At 47.2% G+C, this 20582-nt stretch overlaps 1 protein-coding gene across 1 annotated transcript in view; it reads right to left on the reverse strand.

Annotated features, from left to right (window-relative positions):
- The window catches only part of IPO13 (importin 13), an 848611-nt gene extending 835296 nt beyond the window's left edge, over positions 1-13315 (reverse strand). Inside the window, exon 1 of the mRNA XM_069642404.1 lies at positions 12417-13315. Coding sequence (XP_069498505.1) covers positions 12417-12473 — 57 coding nt within the window. The 5' untranslated portion in view covers positions 12474-13315. The remainder of the gene's footprint in view (positions 1-12416) is intronic.
- Between the last annotated feature and the right edge of the window lie 7267 nt (positions 13316-20582).

The raw sequence follows: 20582 nt of genomic DNA on the forward strand, positions 1-20582 counted from the left end.
CACACAGGGTGCAGAGCCCTGCACTCACGAGAGAAGCAGCGCGCACAGGGCGCAGCGCCCTGCACTCCCGAGGGGGCCAGTGCCTACATCTCACACACAGGGTGCAGAGCCCTGCACTCCCGAGGGGGGGCAGTGCCTACATCTCACACACAGGGCACAGCGCCCTGCACTCCCGAGGGGGCCAGTGCCTTACATCTCACACACAGGATGCAGAGCCCTGCACTCCCGAGGGGGCCAGTGACTTACATCTCACACAGGATGCAGAACCCTGCCATTTTAAAGGAACCAGTGACTCACATCTCGTGCACAGGGTGCAGGTCCGTGCTCTCCGCGGGGACCACAACCCTGCACTCCCGTGGGGCATGGCTTTACACCTCACACACAGGGCGCAGAGCACAGCACTCGAGAGGGGAGCAGAGCCTTACATCTCAAACACAGGATGCAGAGCCCTGCCCTCCTGCTTTACATCTCGGGCACAGGGAATGGAGCCCTGCCCTCAGGAAGCGAGTATTGCCTTTTTAAGCCCATGTCTGCAGGTGTGGCTTGTTTCCGTACTTAATAGGCCCCTCGAGCCTGAAATGAAGCGTGGGCTCTGGAAACAGCTGTCTGACAATATGACTTCCGATCTTTGCAAGGGTTGTCATCAAGCAAGACAAGCGGATTTCAGTAGAAAAGGCGGAATGTTGGCTCGGCCCGCGGTAGTGGACCGGCAGGTTTCCATAGTCAAGAACCAAGGAACTCGGAGGTGAAGAGGAACATCAACCTCGTGAACCATTTGACGACAGTCAAACACAGCCCTAAAATGCACGGACGGAGAATGCCTCAACACTCCTACTCACACATCATGGCAGTTCACAGATTTCATTACATTAGATGCAGAGATGGGGAGCTTTCATCAAAGAACACGCTCTCCTTCCAGCGCAGTCACGGAGAAGCTGACAGAACTGTGATGTGCAAACCTCCTGGGGAATTCACCAGGATTAAACAGACATTGCCCCTTGAACACAAACTATTGCATAAATGAGACGCTGTCTATATGGCAAGGCCGGGGGAATAGCCACCGAGGCCACATTGCTTCTGTGAAACGACTGCAACCAATAAAGCCACGGCAGCCTGGTAGAGATTCATCGACGACATTCTCCGCTGCAGATCCGAATATCTCCTATTACAAGTCAATAAAGGGATCTGCAACCAATAAAGCCACGGCAGCCTGGTAGAGATTCATCGACGACATTCTCCGCTGCAGATCCGAATATCTCCTATTACAAGTCAATAAAGGGATCTGCAACCAATAAAGCCACGGCAGCCTGGTAGAGATTTATCGACGACATTCTCCACTGCAGATCCGAATATCTCCTATTACAAGTCAATAAAGGGATCTGCAACCAATAAAGCCATGGCGGCCTGGTAGAGATTCATCAACGACATTCTCTGCTGCAGATCCGAATATCTCCTATTAGAAGTCAATAAAGGGATCTGCAACCAATAAAGCCACGGCAGCCTGGTAGAGATTCATCAACGACATTCTCCACTGCAGATCCGAATATCTCCTATTACAAGTCAATAAAGGGATCTGCAACCAATAAAGCTACGGCAGCCTGGTAGAGATTCATCGACGAAATTCTGCGCTGTAGATCCGAATATCTCCTATTAGAAGTCAATAAAAGGGATCGAAATTCCGCCTCTCTGACTCAGCAGTGAGAACACTTAGAATGTACCGAAGAACCGAGGGTCATTCATTATTCAATCCTAATAGCTACAGTTCAAGAGCCAGATGGAATCATTCAGGAAGACCGTTTCATGTACAAGAACAAAACAGCGAGAGTACCAAGATCATGTGTGCGATCAATAAAATGGAGGTCATCAACACTATACAGATAAGCTCCTGCCACACCGGCGCAAACGCGACAGGCTACTACCTAGAAAAGAAAGCCATTTCTCTAACGACCACTTTACCACTACACCTGCGCTTGCTTGCATTTGTGGCGGCGTTAGTACATGGCTAAAGCATGTCAACTTTAAAGTGCTAAGTGGCAAGGGAAGAATGGAAGAGGGAAAAGGATTGGTAAGTATATCCTGCAAAGATCAGACCGGTCTAGTCACAAAGACAGGTTCCAGGGACTAGTGGGGTGTTAGCGATCCCGGAGGGATGAGGCGCTCTATACATCCGTAACCGACCGGTCTCAGTATGCAGGAGTTTAGCAAGTTATGGGAAGCTGACCTTATGAGGATGGTCCCAACTATATATAAACGCCCAAAATCCGGTGTAGGTATCTACGCAGTACACTAGAGAGAAAATACACAGACTAATAGATGAGGGATGGGACGAGTGGGCAAAGAGAGCCTGTGATGAGCAGAGGAGTGCGAAAAGAAGTGAGCGGGAAAGCAGGAGTAGAGCAGAGTGAAAAGAAGGGAGCAAGAAAGCTGAAGGAGTAGAGCAGAGTGAAAAGAAGGGAACAAGAAAGCATAAGGAGTCGAGAAGAGAGAAAAGAAGGGAGGGAGGAAGCATCAGGAGTAGAGAAGGGTGAAAATAAGTGCACAAGAAAGAAGGAGTAGAGCAGAGAGAAAAGAAGGGAAGGAGAAAGAAGGAGTAGAGAAGAGAGAAAAGAAGTGAGCAAGAAAGCAGAAGGAGTAGAGGAGAAAAGCAGGGAGGGAGAAATCATAAGGAGTAGAGAAGAGTGAAAAGAAGTGAGCAAGAAAGCAGGAGTAGAGAAGAGAGAAAAGAAGGGAGGGAGAAAGCATAAGGTGTAGAGCAGAGAGAAAAGAAGTGAGCAAGAAAGCAGGAGTAGAGGAGAAAAGCAGGGAGGGAGAAAGCATAAGGAGTAGAGAAGAGTGAAAAGAAGGGAGGGAGAAAGCAGAAGGAGGAGTAGAGAAGAGTGAAAAGCGAAGGAGAAAGCATAAGGAGTAGAGAAGAGTGAAACGAAGGGAGCATGAAACCATAAGAAGCGGCAAAAAGAAGGGAGCAAAAAAGCATATGACATGGAAATAGTAGGAGGGTTAGGGAGGAGAAACACTGAAAAAAGTTCCCTTGTACACCCCCAGCTAGCAGTGTGCAGGGTGCACTATATGACTTCAGAACCAGCTCTAGAGGCCAGTACTACATACCTCAAGCAGTGTAACTGCAAGGCACACTGTATACATCAGCACTAATTCAGGGGCAGAGAGTAAACCTCCAGCACTGGTGCAATAGTGCTCAGTGAGCCCAGGGAACACACCATATAGTACTAAAATAACTACTGTCCACCATATACTCCTAGCACAGTCACACTACTATGCACTGTACACAGCAGTGGGACACACTGTATCCTGTCAACAATGGAACTCGAGTGCCTTGGCATACCCCCTACCAAGCCTAGAAACCTCCAGAACAAACTTTAGGATGCACTACATACCACTAACAGGGACATGGTAGCATGCACTGCATGGCAGCAACACGGTCACTGTAGCGTGCATTGCACACCTCTAGCAATATATACCACGAGCACGGTTACGGCTTGGTACAATGTATAACAGAAGCATGGGCACCCTAGGGTGCATCAGGTATGTAGAATCTGCACGACCACCTAGTTTGTAGGAAACATTTCATGCTCGTCATCGCCTGGATCACAGGGTTCCAATGACTACAAGCCTGGAATGAGGAACAACACTTCACGTGATTAGAATCACAGCCCAGCTAGCACGCCTTACTCTGCATACCAGCCATACCCAAACACCACAGGAAGACCGTCTTGCCACACAGCAACTCTAAAACATGCAAAGGTTTCATTGGTAATGTGGCCATTTGAGTTCACGTTGGGCGGCCGTGGAAGGGGCTACATTTAGCAAATAATGTAACTGAATCACAGGGCGCGAAAGTGATCCTTAGCCCCTCACTTCTGACCTGTCCTGTCAGCAATGAACAATAAATAGCACATATGTCTGTAGCCTGCGTTGATGTTCCATTGTCCTTACCACTTCCTGAGATTTCTTATGCTCTCTCCTTGCTGCAGTAATTCCAAAAGTAGGCTCAGCAAGCCTCGGCTGTCAGTCCTTGCTCTCCCCAGTAAGCCTGTAGTGGTTGATCCGGTGCTTCCTGCTAAAGCCCCTGAACTTGGAGCCGAGTGTCACTCTCTGCCTCACTCAGGGTCTAAATCCACCAAACAAAAGTGATGGGTGGAAGGTTTTGAATTAATCTGAACCACTGGCACTGCTCTGGGCAACCTTTGACACCACTGTATTTAGCCCCTCTGCGCCATTGCAAAAGGGGTCCAGCCATATGCAAATCAGTCAGGTACTGCCAGTAATGGGAGCAGCCCTGCTTGGCCAGGTCTCCTCTGCATGGAAACACAAGCAACCCCAGACATGTTTCGTTCTTGTTGGGTCGCCTCAGTGAGGTGCAGCTTAGTTCCCCGTGGCGGTCTGGAGGGTGCCGCCTAGACTGCTGCCAGTGGCTGAGTCCATCAAGCCTTTCACCCTCCGTGCACACACATGGTTTCACTGTCCAGGCACCATCCTGAGCTACGGCCTCATCCTGCACCATACCCAGCCATCAGAAGGTGGTCAGAAACTTGTTATGGACAACATGTTAATTTCTCATACCACTTGCAATGTTTCTCCGAAACAATGAGCACATGAGCTTTGCCAAGCTTGCAACAATCTTGGGTTTAAGCTTTAAAACGAATACATACATTGATAAAGAATTATTTTTCACCTAATTATCAACATTAATAACAAGACATATTTCAAAATCTAATTAATCCTGTGAAGGCCTGGATCGCATAGCCAAACACTTCATCCAACAAGTAACGATGTGGACAGAGATTTAAGTGAGGTGGACACAGTGATTTAAGCAGAGTTTTTTGTCATATGGAAGCATATGGGTACATCCCTCTCCTCTGCAGGTGCCTCAGTCTGGAATGGGTTCCCTGCCCCTCTCAAACTTGAGCCAGACCACCCAAGTTTTGAAAGCTGCTCAACACCTTCCTTTTCTTCTCTGTTCTCTCCCTCTCTCCCCTGCTGACTTACCTGTCTGCTGCACAGACTGGTTGCTTCGCTACCCCAGAATCTCACTGGGTACCCGGCTTCTCCGTGATCAGTCTCCCTGGGACTGCCTCTGGATCTACCGTGCGCTTAGGGGCTGTAACTGTAACCTCTACAGCCCGTGCCTCCTTGCACTTACCCAGAGCCGCGCTGCCCTGGCTGCACTTCACCTTTCCCTGGCACTTCCACCTGCACTTTTGCGCTGTTGCACTTGCAACTGAATGACACAAGGCCTATATAGATCATTAGTCGTGGCCTCCCTCTCTATCCCCCCTTGTCTTGACGCACCAAGAAAAACGTGTGTACAGGCGCATTATAAGTGACATATCATATTGACTGGTGTAACGTACGATTTCTATTGTACACCATTTCTAGGTCACAGGGATAAAAGACATTTATGCTGTTTACAGGTCCCAGTAACCAGTCCTCTTTGATCATCTTAGAGCAAGCATTAGCAGGCCAAACGTCAAGCAGGACTGCTTAGTTCTCAGTAAACAGCCACCCAACAGCTGCTCCAGAGCTTCCCCCTCAGTCAAGACCACCTTGACTAACAGGCTTGAATGGCAGACTCGACTTCCAAGTAATTGGGATTAACCTAGTTCACTATTGTCATCAAGCGGGCAGCTCCAGACAGTGCAATTAGTGTATACAAACATTTCAGAAGGGAAACTCGACCACGGGGTTAAGTACCATAAAAACATTCCTCAATTCTCCTAAACAGTATCCAACTATGTTAGTGTTAGAGTCGGTTTCGTGAGGCCAGACAATAAAACAACCTATTGGCGATTATTGGAAGAAGTCACTTTCCAAAAGCAACTGAAGAGGAGCAAACCTAAAAATATAGAATGGGCAAGTCTGGAGTAGGGCCTGTGTGGGTGCTTGTGTGCTATGACATGTTATACAACAATGTTTTTCCGTTAAGAGCCATGTGTTGTGTTCCTATTATAACTCTCTGCCCAAAATGTTACTGGGATATTATGATTTTTAAAGTACACCTTCTTTCGGCCTAGGAGGTGGGGGTTCTAATTGCACGCTGTTAGGCAGAATCCTATGCAGTTCCCTTAGGGAGCACTACAGAAGATTAGGACTACAGGTATATGCAATAAATCCGCTTTGGTATCAGTCTGCACCACAAAGATTTAGTTGGTAGCTGTGGCTGAGCAGTCAGATTTATCTCAAGAGGGAGATGAGCAGTATTCAGGGTTTACACAATAGGACTACAGTACTATGGAACAAGGAAACACTGACCAGAGCTTTGTATCAAACAGAATATATATTTATTTTACACACTCATGTTCACACACAAATCATTATTATTAAAGCAAGTTGAAACAGTCAAGAAAAGTATACACAACTCCCTATTTAAATTGTAGACAAGTTTGAGCCAGAGTGAAAACTGAGCAAAATGGCACAGTGTAAACCAAGCAGAAATGGCACTCTAACAATTTCTTCAGAGGAAGGGAAAGGTCAGTTGTAACAGATTTGTCCAGAGTCAATAGGCCTGTGCCAGAGTCAGTGGTACAAGGCAAAGTGCCCAGGATCAAACGGTTCTAGTAGCTGCAGTCAAGTCTTTGTTTAATGGTTAAAAAGGAGGGTGCAGAAGGTAAAAAGATAATGTTAGACGATAGTAAGTAAAGGATTTAAAACACCATTAGCAGTACCCAACGAAACAGGGAGGCCTGGCGGAACAATGTACCTTAAAAGTGGAGGAGGCTTCTGCGGTGGCGGTAGTTCGGGAGATTCAGCAGAGGAAGAGAGGCTCTCGTCGTGGAGGAAGGTTCGAGTCACTGCACTGCCCAGGGAAGAAGCCGGCCGCGGTGATGCCAACTGAATAAAAGGTATGCTCCTTTAAATCGCGGTCGTGGAGGACGGGTGCCTGGCTATCCGGTCTCCTAGTGCTTGGCACTGGCGATTCGACCAATGCAGGTCCGGGAAGGCGAATGGCGAACCAGTTGGCCCCACAAGCTCAAGGGAAGAAGGCTCTTGCAGGTGAAGATCTTCTCTGGTCGTTGGAGAAAAGTGGTGAGGATCTGCAGCAGGGCTTCACCGGTGGTTCAGTTGTTGCAGATATCTTCGGCTTCTCTCCTCTTCGGATTTCTTAGATCCAGTGGCATCTTCCAGTCCACAGGTCCCTGCTTTTATGCAGAAAAAACCCCATTCATACAGCCTAGCTGTCACTCACACAGCAGGGTGGTTATCCTGGTGGAATAATCCCCCAGCCTATCAGGGGGGGGTGTAACTTGGGTTGCTTAGGCAACCCTGTTCAGGGTGCCTATTCCCCCTCCCCCACATCCTGTCTACCACAGACTCACTGGCGCCTAAAGGAGGGCTTCTGTCCAGAAGCCCGCCAAAAGGATGAACAAAAGGGCCCTGACCTCGGTTTGGATTACAAAGAAAGACACGAGAAAGAAATATTATCAAAGGTCTGGCAATAAATCTCCACCGGAGTAAAGTTAGTATTAAAGGAATGGTTCGCCCAAAAATGTTTATTGCAAAAAAAGATGTGCAATTATTTTTAAAATTTTTTTTTTTAAAAAGATAGGGACTTAAAAAAAAGAAAATGAAGCTCAAAATTTAAAAAAGGAAGCACATGGGGGCATCCATTTCGTGAAATGGATGCCCGCCTGTGCTTGCTTTTGCGGCACTAATGAAGGAAAAGCCAGCCAGCTGTAGTACACAAAAGCTACCACTGGGTGGCTTTTCTTTCATTGGTACCGGGACTCGGAGGACGGAGACCGGAGACTACAGGCAGAAAAGCTGCATCTCGGTAAGTAGTATTTATTTTTTACAAAAATAAGCACTAGCTGCGTTTTTTTCCCTACGTTTTCCGTGCTGGAGGAACCCGGAAATCTTAGAAATAAAACCGCAGCTTTAAAAACGTTGTATTTATGTTTGCGGTAGCTTTTGAAGCTAACGCACACATAAATACAACGTTATTGTGTTTGAAAAGGCTGCGGTTTTTCTTTCCAAGTTTCTCAGGCTCCTCCTTGGAGGAGCCTGAGAAACTTGGAAAGAAAAACCGCAGCATTGTCAAACACAACCGCGTTGTGATTCTGCCTAAAGCTGCTTTCCCATTTGGGGCTTTCGGGCTCCCACGGAGCCCGAAAGCCCCAAATGGGAAAGCAGCTTTAGGCAGAAACACTGCGGCATGGAAACACAACCGCGTTGTGTTTCTGCTGCCTTGACTTTCACTTTGGGTGAAAGGCTCCTCCTTGGAAAGTTTATCTCATTCAATAGAACCAGTCCCCAACACAAATGTTAGAGAATCTCTTCCCTTTAATTCTCTAATTTTAAACAAAATTAATATAATAAACAGATAGCAGATATCAACATGATGATTCTTTTTGTAACAAAACATCAAACAAGAAGTGAACATAGGAATACAATCGTCTCTTAGAGCGGATAACTCACTCCAGGGAAACCCTTCAAGGTTGTAACAAGTAACCAACTCGTGTGTTGGGGACTGGTTCTATTGAATGAGATACACTGTTCAGTAAAGCTTATAAAATAGCCTTTGATATTCAGCAAGAATTTGAATGAATGTACAAATACAAATTTAAGGCTTTATAGGCTAAAGCCTTATTCAAACATTCACGAATCAACATTGGGTCCTGTACCCAATCAGGAGTGCATTTGGGCCTACTGGGTAGTAATACACAGTTTTGTTTCTAGACAGTAGGCAGTCCCAGGGTATGGAGTCTATGTTTGGAGGTCACTGTGACACCCCTGTGTTACTGCACTGAGGGTGCTGTGTAACACATATATAAAAAGATGATACCTATGGAGTGAGAAAAACTCCATAGCCCATAAGCACAAAGATAGCCTAAAACACACATCAAAAATATGCCTAAGAGTGGGAAAAAGAGTCTCACTCTTATCAGGAGGCAAAAATAAACCCTTCAAATCCAGCAAAGCTGCTGAGGGACTCTATAGGTAAGGGAAATTAGCCTTTTAAGAGAATTCTCCCTAACACTGTGTGGGGTAAAATATAGCCCCGGAATGTCAGAAATAAAGAGGCCAGGCCAGGATTTAAGAGTGACGCTGGCTGGTGCCATCCATTGGAAAATGTAGGCCAGTCCAAAACACTATCATCTTTTCCCACTTAAGGCGTAGTGACATGGAAAGGACTGGGTCTAGTTAAATTCAACTAAAATGGACAAGTGCACAAATGGAGAAAGACACTTTTCACAAACTAAATGACTTTTAAATGGAAAGGCCTACTTGCTGTACTAAATGGGAAATCAGTTTCCCATGGTAAACAATGGCCTATGCGTGGACAATACCGAAGGGATACGCATATCATTTCCACTGTTATATTAAAGAAATACATTACACATGGACAGATTTAAAAACTGCAGCAGTATACATGGAATGAAAAGAAATAGTTGTGCATTTGGAAGCTAAAAAGGAGGAATAATGCCTTTTCAATTTATAAATAAAGTCGAATGGCAGACTGCCTTTATCCAGCAATAAGAGATGTGATGTCCGCAAATAAAATGACATTTGTAGGAGAAAGGCCTTTTTCACTTCATAAAGGAACACTGATTCCCTATTTTGTAGTATGCAGGAGATTGTTTAATGACATCTTTTCTAATATTGTATAAACAAAAGATTATATTGTGAACCACAGGCCCTGTGCAGCAATGAATGTGGCAGGTACCTGGTGGGTAAATGTAATATGCCTTTCAAAGTGGTAAACTGCAACTTGTTGTTCACTCTGAGCTGAAATCCCCCACTGAACTGACCTGAATAGTGTATCTGAATCCTGCCATTAAAGCCCTTTGTTTGATGCATACCAGGAATGCTGTGCTGGTTTCAAGTAAATACTTATATATACAGAGAAAGATCGAAATTGTGGTGAATTACTGATAACGTGACCAACAGAAATTACCTTTAAGGTCAGGTTTCACATAAAAAGTGCATTAGCTCTGAACAAAGACCCTTTGAAAAGCTGAACTCAAGACCTTTGGGGCTGGACTAACCAAGGAAACAGGTCTGGCTGTCAATTTAAATGCTAAGATATACAAAGAAGTAGACTGAAATTATCGGAGTTGCTGATAACATGTCCTGCAGAAGTGAGGGCAGAATCACATGGTCTGAAAGCTAAATGTCCTGTAAGTGGACTTGCGAAATGGAAACTAAGAAATGGCTGGAAGAAAAATTAAACAGTGTCTTTTAAAATAAGAAGCCAAGAACGATTTTTCGATTGTGCTTTCAATCCCTACACCTTGCTTTTAAATCAATCAAAGTGGTCATATTTAATTGGGGCCTGGCGGGTGGTGGTTTCTGGGAGAAGAGTATTGTTTCAAATTAAGGCAGTCATTCCTGTGGATCTTGTATTGAATTGAAAATGTTTTCTATTGGTTACATCGAAATTAAACCTGTTGTAAATTGTTACTGCATGTTTAAAACGTTTACATGTGTAGTTACAGTTGTGATATTGGGTGTTGTCACAGCATTGGTAGCTGATAGTCTTTGTCAAACCTTAAATAAATATTCTTACTATACACTGGCCTGGTTCCTAGTCCATTGGTAACACAGGGTATTTGTTGCGGTGGGTGTGAGACGGGTACAAGACCTCACCAAATTTGAATCTGTAAAGCGCTTTATTGTGCACCATCTTGCTGGCGGGGGGTGGGGGATGAACTCCCTGATTTGAGGGTGACCGCCTAATAAACTGCGACAAAGCCCTCAATGAAAGTTATGCTGGCCAATAAGGATCTTGTTGCTCAAATCGATTAAATGTTGTTCTCGTCAAAATGCATATCCCAATGATCATTATCACTCATCTTTATGTTTTAATTTCCCTACAAGTTGCGAATTAAATCTGAACATTTTTCTACCCCAGACTTTTTCCACTAGCTTTGGTCCAGTTTTCTTATCACCCTGTGCGGGGTCACAATTTGCCTCTTCTCGGACAAAGTTTTGTGCTTTAACACACACAGTATAAAAGACTAATAACATAATTATCAATTTAAAGGGCACCGTAAAGAACTCCAACCTGGCTGGCATACACCACCATTGAGACGTGGTGCAACCGCAGCATCCTTATTGAGGTCCGCAAGAGACATTTTAAATTATTTATTAACATTCATATTTGTGCGCTGAAGAATTTGCTTGACCAAAACAACACGTCAGCAGCAATTATCAACTTCCGATTGTCTATAAAATACATAATCTGCAACATCATAATTATACACAGGTTGGGGCTCACAAACTTTAGCAATCGTAGTCCCATCTATTGTGGTAACTGTGGGCCCGCTTTAACAGAGATATAGAAAACCAGTCAGGATGCATCTGCCCTACTCTCTTGGACCCCAAGAGAATATCCTACCTCTGACCCCCAAAATGACATGAAATATCATCATGTGATGTTTCTGCAATACTATAAAATAATGCTATGTGGTTACGAACCCCAAAGCTCACCACAGCATCATTAAAGCGTGCACCATCGGCAGCAAAAGAAAAATCTTGTGACAGTCTTTGGACCCGGCACCTAAGCTAATGTGCAGATGGTATGACTGTATTAATAGCTACCAAATCTTAGGCCATCCCCTGCCAGATGCCCAAAGCAGCAGAAACAAATGATACAAGGCAAGGTAGAGGAAATGTCCACAGTATTCACAAAAAGCATTGGCAAATCAAACAGTTTTGGCTTCAGTGTGGGCATAGGATATGCCTGGCAAGAGATGCAAAATTGTGTAATTATCTGGGCCTTTGATAGCAACGCTTATCTAGTGCCGATACACAAGCCAAAACTGTTGGCTTTGTCAATGTTTGCCTTTAACAGTACTTCAGTGCAATTAATAGATATAAATCAAAGGGCTGAAGGCACACTTGGTTGAGATATTTGTATTCTTTTATTACATCAGTAGCATTTCTATAGCTGCAATTACGCCATTAACTCGGCAGGCCGATTAGAAAAAACACTGGCAGGCCAAAGTGTGATGTTACTGCTTGATAGAGCTAGCTTGAAGAGATCCCAATAGAATATGCTTTGGGCTGGGAGGGGCATGTAATGGGCGAGATAATGGGCACAGAGATTAGCATGGCACGGTGCAGTCGATGCATGGGTACATTTTCAAACACTCACAAGCCATTGACTCCCTCCTCACATCTCATCGCTCTCTCAGCTGTACTCCAATGCAATAGTTTTGGCTTGTAGGTGGGCACCTTGGTGCTAAAACTAAAAAAAGATGCAAACAGTAGGGAGAATGGCCACTGTTTAAGGCAGCAGCAGCCAAAATACCATATACCACAACTGGAACTTGCATACATTTTTTTAAAAGCAATAAGATACTGAGCAATTACATTTTCCACCTGGAAAAGTCAAAGCACAAGGGAGCTGTATTGGCTCCAGTCTTGACACCTGCCCGCAGCAAAATCACGCAGCTCACCTGTTCAACGTTCTCCACGGTGAAGTCCAAGCTCTGGCGCTGCTCCCTGCGCTCCATGGCAGTGCCCGAGGCGTTGCCACACCCCTGGGGCAGGGATGGGGGCAGCCTGCCCAGACAAAGCAGCCTGGCTGCCTTAGGGAGGGGACAAGCCCCTTTGGGTGCTGGTTAGGATATGTGGGTTGAAAGTACAGGTGTCTTCTGACAGGGAAGGGATCCCACTGAAAAACGGTATTGGATTCCGACAGGAGGAAAAAGTTAAGCAGATTTGACAGTGGGAATTTTAGAGGAGAGTGGGGGCAGCAGGGGCAAGGTAAGAGATTCTTGCCAAAGGGTGGGGGTGAGGGGCAAATTAGAATACGGGCTCCTGCTAGATGGACGTCCCTACACCAATGCGAGTGGGGGCTGGAAGGGCCCAATTCCGCATCCCTGAATTAGGGGGGCCTGGGACTGCACTGTAGGGGGGATGTTTCAGGGGGGCAGCAGTGATGCTACTGCACGTGATACAGGTAGTTGGATTCAGTGTTGCGGCCGCTTCCTGCTCAGACTGCAAAGAAAGGGTTTTCGGGAGAGGGAAATAATATCAACACTGAAAGTGGGGGGTGGCTAAGATGGATCACCCCCACAGACTTCCTTCAGAAACTGCAGGATTGAGACTGCTCTCACTACACAGACAGCCTGTGGATGGAGGCTCCTCGCTCTGTGAACATTGCAGGAAGGGGTGGGGGCGGGGGGGGGCAGAGATTTGAGGCTGCACACACTGACTGCAGGGCAAGACGAAGAGGGGGAAGGTGGGGCTGCAAGGGTGGGGTGAGTCTGCTCTCTCTGCACAAACAGCAGGAGGGTGGGGGGGCAGCGGTGGTGGACAGCTCTACACAGAGGGCAGGGGTGGTGGTGAGGCTGCTCTCCCTGCAGAGGCTGCTGGGGATAGAGGGTGAGGCTCAGTAGTGCTCTCCCTGCTGGGGATGGAGGGTGAGGCTCAGTAGTGCTCTCCCTGCAGAGGCTGCAGGGTGAGGCTCAGTAGTGGGGGGTGAGGCTGCTCTCCCTGCAGAGGCTGCAGGGTGAGGCTCAGTAGTGGGGGGTGAGGCTGCTCTCCCTGCACAGGCTGCTGGGGATGGAGGGTGAGGCTCAGTAGTGGGGCGTGAGGCTGCTCTCCCTGCAGAGGCTGCTGGGGATGGAGGGTGAGACTGCTCTCCCTGCAGAGGCTGCTGGGGATGGAGGGTGAGGCTCAGTAGTGGGGGGGTGAGGCTGCTCTCCCTGCAGAGGCTGCTGGGGAGGGAGGGTGAGGCTCAGTAGTGGGGGTGAGGCTGCTCTTCCTGCAGAGGCTGCTGGGGATGGAGGGTGAGACTGCTCTCCCTGCACAGGCTGCAGGGGCTGGAGGGTGAGGCTCAGTAGTGGTGGGTGAGGCTGCTCTCCCTGCACAGGCTGCTGGGGAGGGAGGGTGAGGTTCAGTAGTGGGGGGTGAGGCTGCTCTCCCTGCAGAGGCTGCTGGGGATGGAGGGTGAGGCTCAGTAGTGGGGGGGTGAGGCTGCTCTCCCTGCAGAGGCTGCTGGGGAGGGAGGGTGAGGTTCAGTAGTGGGGGGTGAGGCTGCTCTCCCTGCAGAGGCTGCTGGGGATGGAGGGTGAGGCTCAGTAGTGGGGGGTGAGGCTGCTCTCCCTGCACAGGCTGCAGGGGCTGGAGGGTGAGGCTCAGTAGTGGGGGGTGAGGCTGCTCTCCCTGCACAGGCTGAAGGGAATGGCAGGGTGGGTTTGAGGGGGCTCCCAAGGTCTCTGCTGTAAATACGGGCCGGCCCCTCCGCCCTGGGCTCCCGCAGTCTCAGCCTGTCACTGACAGCCGGGGCCAGGCACAGTCAGGAGGCAGGCAGGCAGGCAGGCAGGGGTCCTGTGGAGGGGCTGTCCTCGGCACTGCCTGCTCGGGAGGGTGCAGGTAAACACCGCTAAGCGGCTCGGGGAAAGTAGCCGACTCATTCCCCCTCCCCCGCGGCCCCCGCCCCTTGCTCTCCCAGGACCCGTCTGCTCTGCTGCCCCTCGCTCAGTGGGCGCCCAGACACTGCAGGCGGGACTAGCGACCCGGCTAAACGCGCGCCATGTTGGAGTGTACAGGACTGCGTTCCTTAGAATAACTAAATACAATAAAAGTTGAAAAAATCCAATATTTACTATCCAAAATTAAATATATCTATTAGTTAGTTTTATGTCTTAATTTGAAAGGGAAAACCTACTACCACAAAAATTAAAATTACTTACCATCATCATTTAAATATTCTCCTGATTTTATGTAATAACTATTTACAAAGGTGTTTTAAATGTACATAATGTTGTCAGTTACAGTGGAGATTTGTCCTGTGTTTTCTCTATCGATGAAAAGTTGCTGAATGGCAGCTGCCGCAACGACTTCTTGTGAAATGAGTCCCTCTTCTGTCTTCATCAAACAAGTCTAAGATCAACCATTTTAGTTCGGGCGGATACTCGGCTGTCGTCGCAGTTCGAACTTCGTTAAGCGACCAGGTTCAAATGAACTGTATGTAAACATCCTAGTGAATGAAAAGAAACATGAAAATATTATTCTAACAAAAAATCTTTTTTCAAAAAACATAAAACAAAACGATGAAGTTAAAACAATATAAAATATATCAATTCATCATTATAATGTACATCCTATTATTAATAGATTTGTTTTTACAATAACATCCCTAGCTTTCAGTCGTTGGACACCATTTTATGATGGTTTTCTTTAATCGCAGTGGCTCATGTATATAAACCCTTCCCATTCAAAGATGGCCGCCAGTTTTTTTTCGGCTTTTTACTGGAGAGCTGCCTTAGAGACAGTTAGAAACTGCGCGTGGACTAGACAAACGCAGGCCGCCAATGCATCAATGCTTTATCTGCATGACTATAAAAAAAAACAAGCATTGGCACTGCCAACAGTTTTGGCTTGTGTGTAGATATGGGAAAGGTACATACATGGCAACATTTTGGAGCTCTGGGTGGGAGATCTTGTAACAGAAAGCATACATGCCAACATTCAGACGCACCTGGGAGGGAGATTTCCAAAGTGAAATCGGGAGGCGCACATTTCCCCATAGGAATGCATTGGGGCTAAAGTTATTTTTCGGTGGGAGACAGTGAAAAGTAGCAATATTTTCCACTCAAAAATCGGAAGTCTCCCGCCTAAATCGGGAGGGTTGGCATGTATGAAGAAAGCAGCAGAACTGAATATTTCCTATGGATTGCATTGGGGGTTAGAATTATGTCAGGAGGGAGAAAGTTAAAAACAGCAACATTTCTGGTAGAACAATATGGAGTCTCTCGCCTAAATCGGGAGAGTTAGCATGTATGAAGGTCCTGCATGCCAACCCTCTCTATCATTAGGTGGGAGACACCTGATTTTTCAATGAAAAATATCGCTATGTCTGACATGCCAACATGCGGGAGCCCCTGAGAGGGAGATTTCTACCACAGCAATCGGGAACATTTATTTTTCCAATAGGATTGCATTGGAGTTATCATTATTTTAGGCGGGAGACATGGAAAAATAGCCGATTTTTCAATACAAAATCGGGAGTCTCCCGCCTAAATCAGGAGGGTTGGCATGTATGCTATGTTACAGTTTCTCCCACCTTAAATCAGAAAGGCTAACATTCAGCGGGCCCTGAGAGGGAGAGTTCATGACAGCAAATGGGAGAATTTATTTTTCCCATAGGATTGCATTGGGGTTATAATTATTTAAGGTGGAAACAGTAAAAAAAGGCCAGATTTTTTATTTAAAGACCGGGAGGTTTGGCATGTATGTAAAATATATATAACCCCAATGCATTCCTATGGGGAAATTAAGTTCTCTTGATTTCTCCAACAAAATCTACCTCCCAGGTGCTTCAGAATGTTGGCATGTATGCAAGGTATTTGCCAGACATTTCTGGAATGGTACTTTTTACTGTTTCTTATACTGCAGTTTCTTTTGGTTTCTTTGAGATTAATCGGATGCTATGAGGCTGGCCTACAGACTTGCCTAAGAGACTGGCCTAACAGCTGAACATCCATGTCAAGAGATGTCGCAGAGCACAGCACAGCTGAATGCTGTGATGCCTCAGACTGTCGGGCATGAAGAGCCTCTCCTGAGAATGAACAGGCTACCAGAGCCTGCCTCGCAGAAAACAGCCTGCAGTTGCAAAATATACTTTCTTCCTCCTGTTATGCGAAATGACCTGTTTGTTATCAAATGTGCTGGTTTATGGGTGGAGAATAGATTTAGCTATTCCATTGTATATAAGGATGAGCATGCTATGGAGGGACAGAGCAGTGAGCACCCACCAATGCATTGGTGTGTATTTACATTACAGCCCGTTTCTTTCTACTTCTAGTCTCCTGTGTATTATTTGTGTCCAAGTGCCGAGTGCCTGGAATGCCTGAGGTTCCGTGGGGGGAGATGGGTGATCACTAGTATCATGGGGAGCAGGACAAGCCTGTGACGATACTAACTGCATACTTGCCAACATTCCAACGCACGTGTGAGGTAGATTTCCGCAGAGAAATCTAGAGATGTGCATTTTCTCATAGGAATGCATTGGGGCTATGGTTAATTCAGGCAGAAGACCATGAAAAATAGCAATATTTTTCACAAAAAAATCATTAGTCTGCTGCCTAAATTGGGAGGGTTGCCATGTATGTAACTGGCCAGTAATGGTAGCTTGGAAATGGTGCACATACCTGGGCATATGATAGCGGTGCATGGCAAATGCCTAGCTAACACTTACAAACAAGCCAAAACTGTTGGCTTTGTTAATGCTTGTTTTTATCTGTACTTCCTTGAAGAAGAGGCATACTGCTTATAAATCAAGTGGCTAAAGGCAGAACTGGTTAAGAACTTTTTATTACACCAGTATTACATTTATAGCATCAATTAAACCATTAGCTAGCTGGGGGCGTGGCTATCCAGCCATGAAGTAGGACGTGCTTTCCATGCAAGCTCCTACAGATCCGGAGTTGATCCGCACCAAAACATGTTAAATGCAGCCCATAATCTCCAGAATTGAGGGTACGGACGTCTGAAGGTGCGCTGCACATGACCTGAAGTTTGTGCGGCATTGGAACAAAGGTTCACTTGATACAAAGCCTTCCAAACTGCAAACATGCACAGACAAAGGAACCAAGATGGCGGACCCGAACAACGAAGAGACTCAATGATAACTCTGTATACGCAAGACCTTTGCGGGGGCCAGCGAGATAGATATACTAACAAAGTGAAATGCAGACAATGCCTGTGTACCGAGCTGTGACTGTGTGCCCACCCAGCATGGGATGACACAGAGGTCTGCTGGATACGACCGTAGAGGCAGTACCAGCAAACAAAGAGGCGCACGTCGGAGGGGCGGACAGGATAGACCGGGTACCAGATTGCGGCACCCGACAAAGGAGAAATAAGGACCCGCGGCTCTCCTGTGTCACTGAGGTACGGGAGCCGTGGATGCGCAGAGAGAGAGCGCTCGGGTCAGGGGAGGCCTGCGTCGGGAGCATCCACAGACGGGAGCGGACTATATAGATGTGCAAGCATCGGCAGCTGGACACCAGGGTAAACGCACGTGAGGCGCATATAAGGCTGCACGCGGAGACCGAAACGAACAGGCCACTCCACGGACATATCAAACGTTGGTGGAAGAAGAAGGAAGAAACGAAATTGACTAGACACTCCAGTAGATATATTGTAGCAACTATGCGAGTGCAGAGGATGAGCTAGGAGGAAAGCAAAGGAGCTCAAATGAATAGAAGCATGCGCTGACAAGGGAGGGGGACACTAAGTGTGAAATGGAGATCACAGTGTAAGAAGCCACAGAAAAGGCCACTGATAATATTAAAAGGAGGCCTGTGAGTGATATTGACAGACTGGAAATGGTGCATTGCTGGTGGTGTGAGGCAAGAGACAAAAGGCATTCAGTTCACCCAACCAGCTGCAGCACTGAATGCAGACACTGGGGCCCAAGTTACTAAGGAACACTCGACAACTTGATAAGACGTGCCAGGTCCGGTGAACGCCTGGGTACGCAGGTGGCTCCCTAGGCACGAGCGACCCCCCGTGGCAAGGTGGACCGCGAGAACACCAGTGCAAGGAGAGCCCGTGATCGCAAGAAGCGCCAAGCTCAGAAGGGAGAGCTGCCAGTTGCCCCTATACAAGCGAAAATGGCAACCAAATTACCCAAAGTCAAAGGGAAACAGTACACCAGGGAAGAGTCTGCCAAGACACTGCAGGGGATGTGGACACGTACCCCTATGCTAAGGGAAACCAGTGACACTTCAGCAAAATAAGAGGTAACAAGCGGAGGGAGATGGCCCTGGGGCGGGGAAGAAAGGCCCTACATAACGGATTGCGCCAAGGCCAAAGGCAATTTCCTGCCTGCAGCCCACTCGCAAAAGGAGGATGGCGTCCACATTGCCCAGAGGCACGGGGAAACAATACACCATTGAGGAGTGTGCCAAATCACCACAGGCAATGGAGGGGCCCAGTGGGAAAGAATAAAGCACTAATGAAAGTGACAAGATGGTGCTCAACAACCAACGGATACTGGACGCCATAGTGGAACTGAAAGCATTAATGGGAAGTAGGATGGACACAGCCATTTCGGACCTAAGGAAACTAAAATTGACGCTGTGAGTATAGATGTGAATCTACTGCGGCAAGATGTACTTGCACTGGCCGAACGCACAGGGACCCTGGAAAAGGAAGTCAAAGACATTACAAGCTCAAGTAAAGCCAACACAATGGACGTCGACGTGCTGCAACAACAGGTGCGAAACCTCAAAAGTAGAGCGGAAGAAGTGGAATGACGGGCCCGCAGAAACAACGTGCGCATTGTGGGGTTTACGGAGGGAGAGGAGGGATCGGACCCGATGAGCTACATTGAGAACATGTTGCTGCAGGAAATAACAGGCGGAAGCTTTAAGCCAAGGGTTCGCAGTAGAAAGAGCGCATAGAGCCCTGTCAAGAAAACCGCCACCGGGAGCCCCACCTCGGCGATTATTGCAAAGATCCTGAACTATAAAGACAGGGAGAAGGTCCTGGAACACTCCCGTAAGGGAGGAATAATAAGCAGAGCTTCAGCGACTGTCACCGCATACCCGGACTATACACTCATGGTACAGAGACAGTGCCTGAACTATGTGGCCGTGAAGAGGAGGATGGGTGAGGCAGGTTATAGATACGTGCTGCTATACCAAGCAAAAATGAAGGTGCTCCTAAAGAACAAAGCTCTATTCTTTCATTCACCAGAGGAAGTGACGACATGGCTGGACTCGAGAAATTGTCCAATGGGAGCGGCAGATCAGAAGGAGAGTGGGACAGTGATGTGACCCGGAGCCTTGCAAGCACCGCACGGAGACATCAGATGACCATACACAGTGATAAGTATGCCAGATATGTTGACATTGGGACTAGATTATAGCAAATTGCAAATGGGATTGTTGGCGCAGGGCGTGGAGCTCACACTACAAGTTGTCAGCATATTGCAAGAGGTAACACCAGGAGACACACTACCAATCCCCCCAGAGGTAGTTTAGTCAGGATACTTTTAGGAAGATATCCCCCTGCTGGGTACCGAGTATCGGTTATACCGAGAGACGGGCTAGGTGCGGGGTAGCCTGAGATCCAGGGATGGAGCTGGGCAACAGTTTAGGGAATTAGGAAGGGGGGTGGGATGGGGGCAACAGTTGGGGTTAATTGGGAGGTGTGCAGTGAATTTAGTTGGGGAGACATGGGGGCGGGGGGCCAGTTGGGGGGTTTATGTTGAAATAGGACAGAGAACGAGCTCACATCATCGTCAAGCAAAATCGGAGAGAAGGACAAGGAGGGAGGGAGAAGGGATAAGATATGGATGACAATGGGAGATCTTAGAATAATAACCTGGAATGTCAGAGGCCTCAACAGCTACCTGAAGAGAAATAAGTTAATGATGTACCTGAGAAGGCAAAAAGTGGATATAGCCTTATTGCAAGAAACCCACCTCACCAAAGAGAAACAAGAAATGGTTAAGAAAAAGTGGAGAGGGACCACCATAGGAGCAACGTACTCAGCATATGCCAGAGGGGTAATCATTTGAGTGGTGCCACATGTGCCCTTCCAGATGCTACAGGCCACGGTGCAGCCGGACGGGAGGATGGTAGTGATGTGGGGGCTGTTAG

The sequence above is a fragment of the Ambystoma mexicanum genome, chromosome 1q, assembly GCF_040938575.1.
Source record: "Ambystoma mexicanum isolate Mex_15411 chromosome 1q, UKY_AmexF1_1, whole genome shotgun sequence".
In the NCBI taxonomy this organism is placed as follows: domain Eukaryota; kingdom Metazoa; phylum Chordata; class Amphibia; order Caudata; family Ambystomatidae; genus Ambystoma; species Ambystoma mexicanum.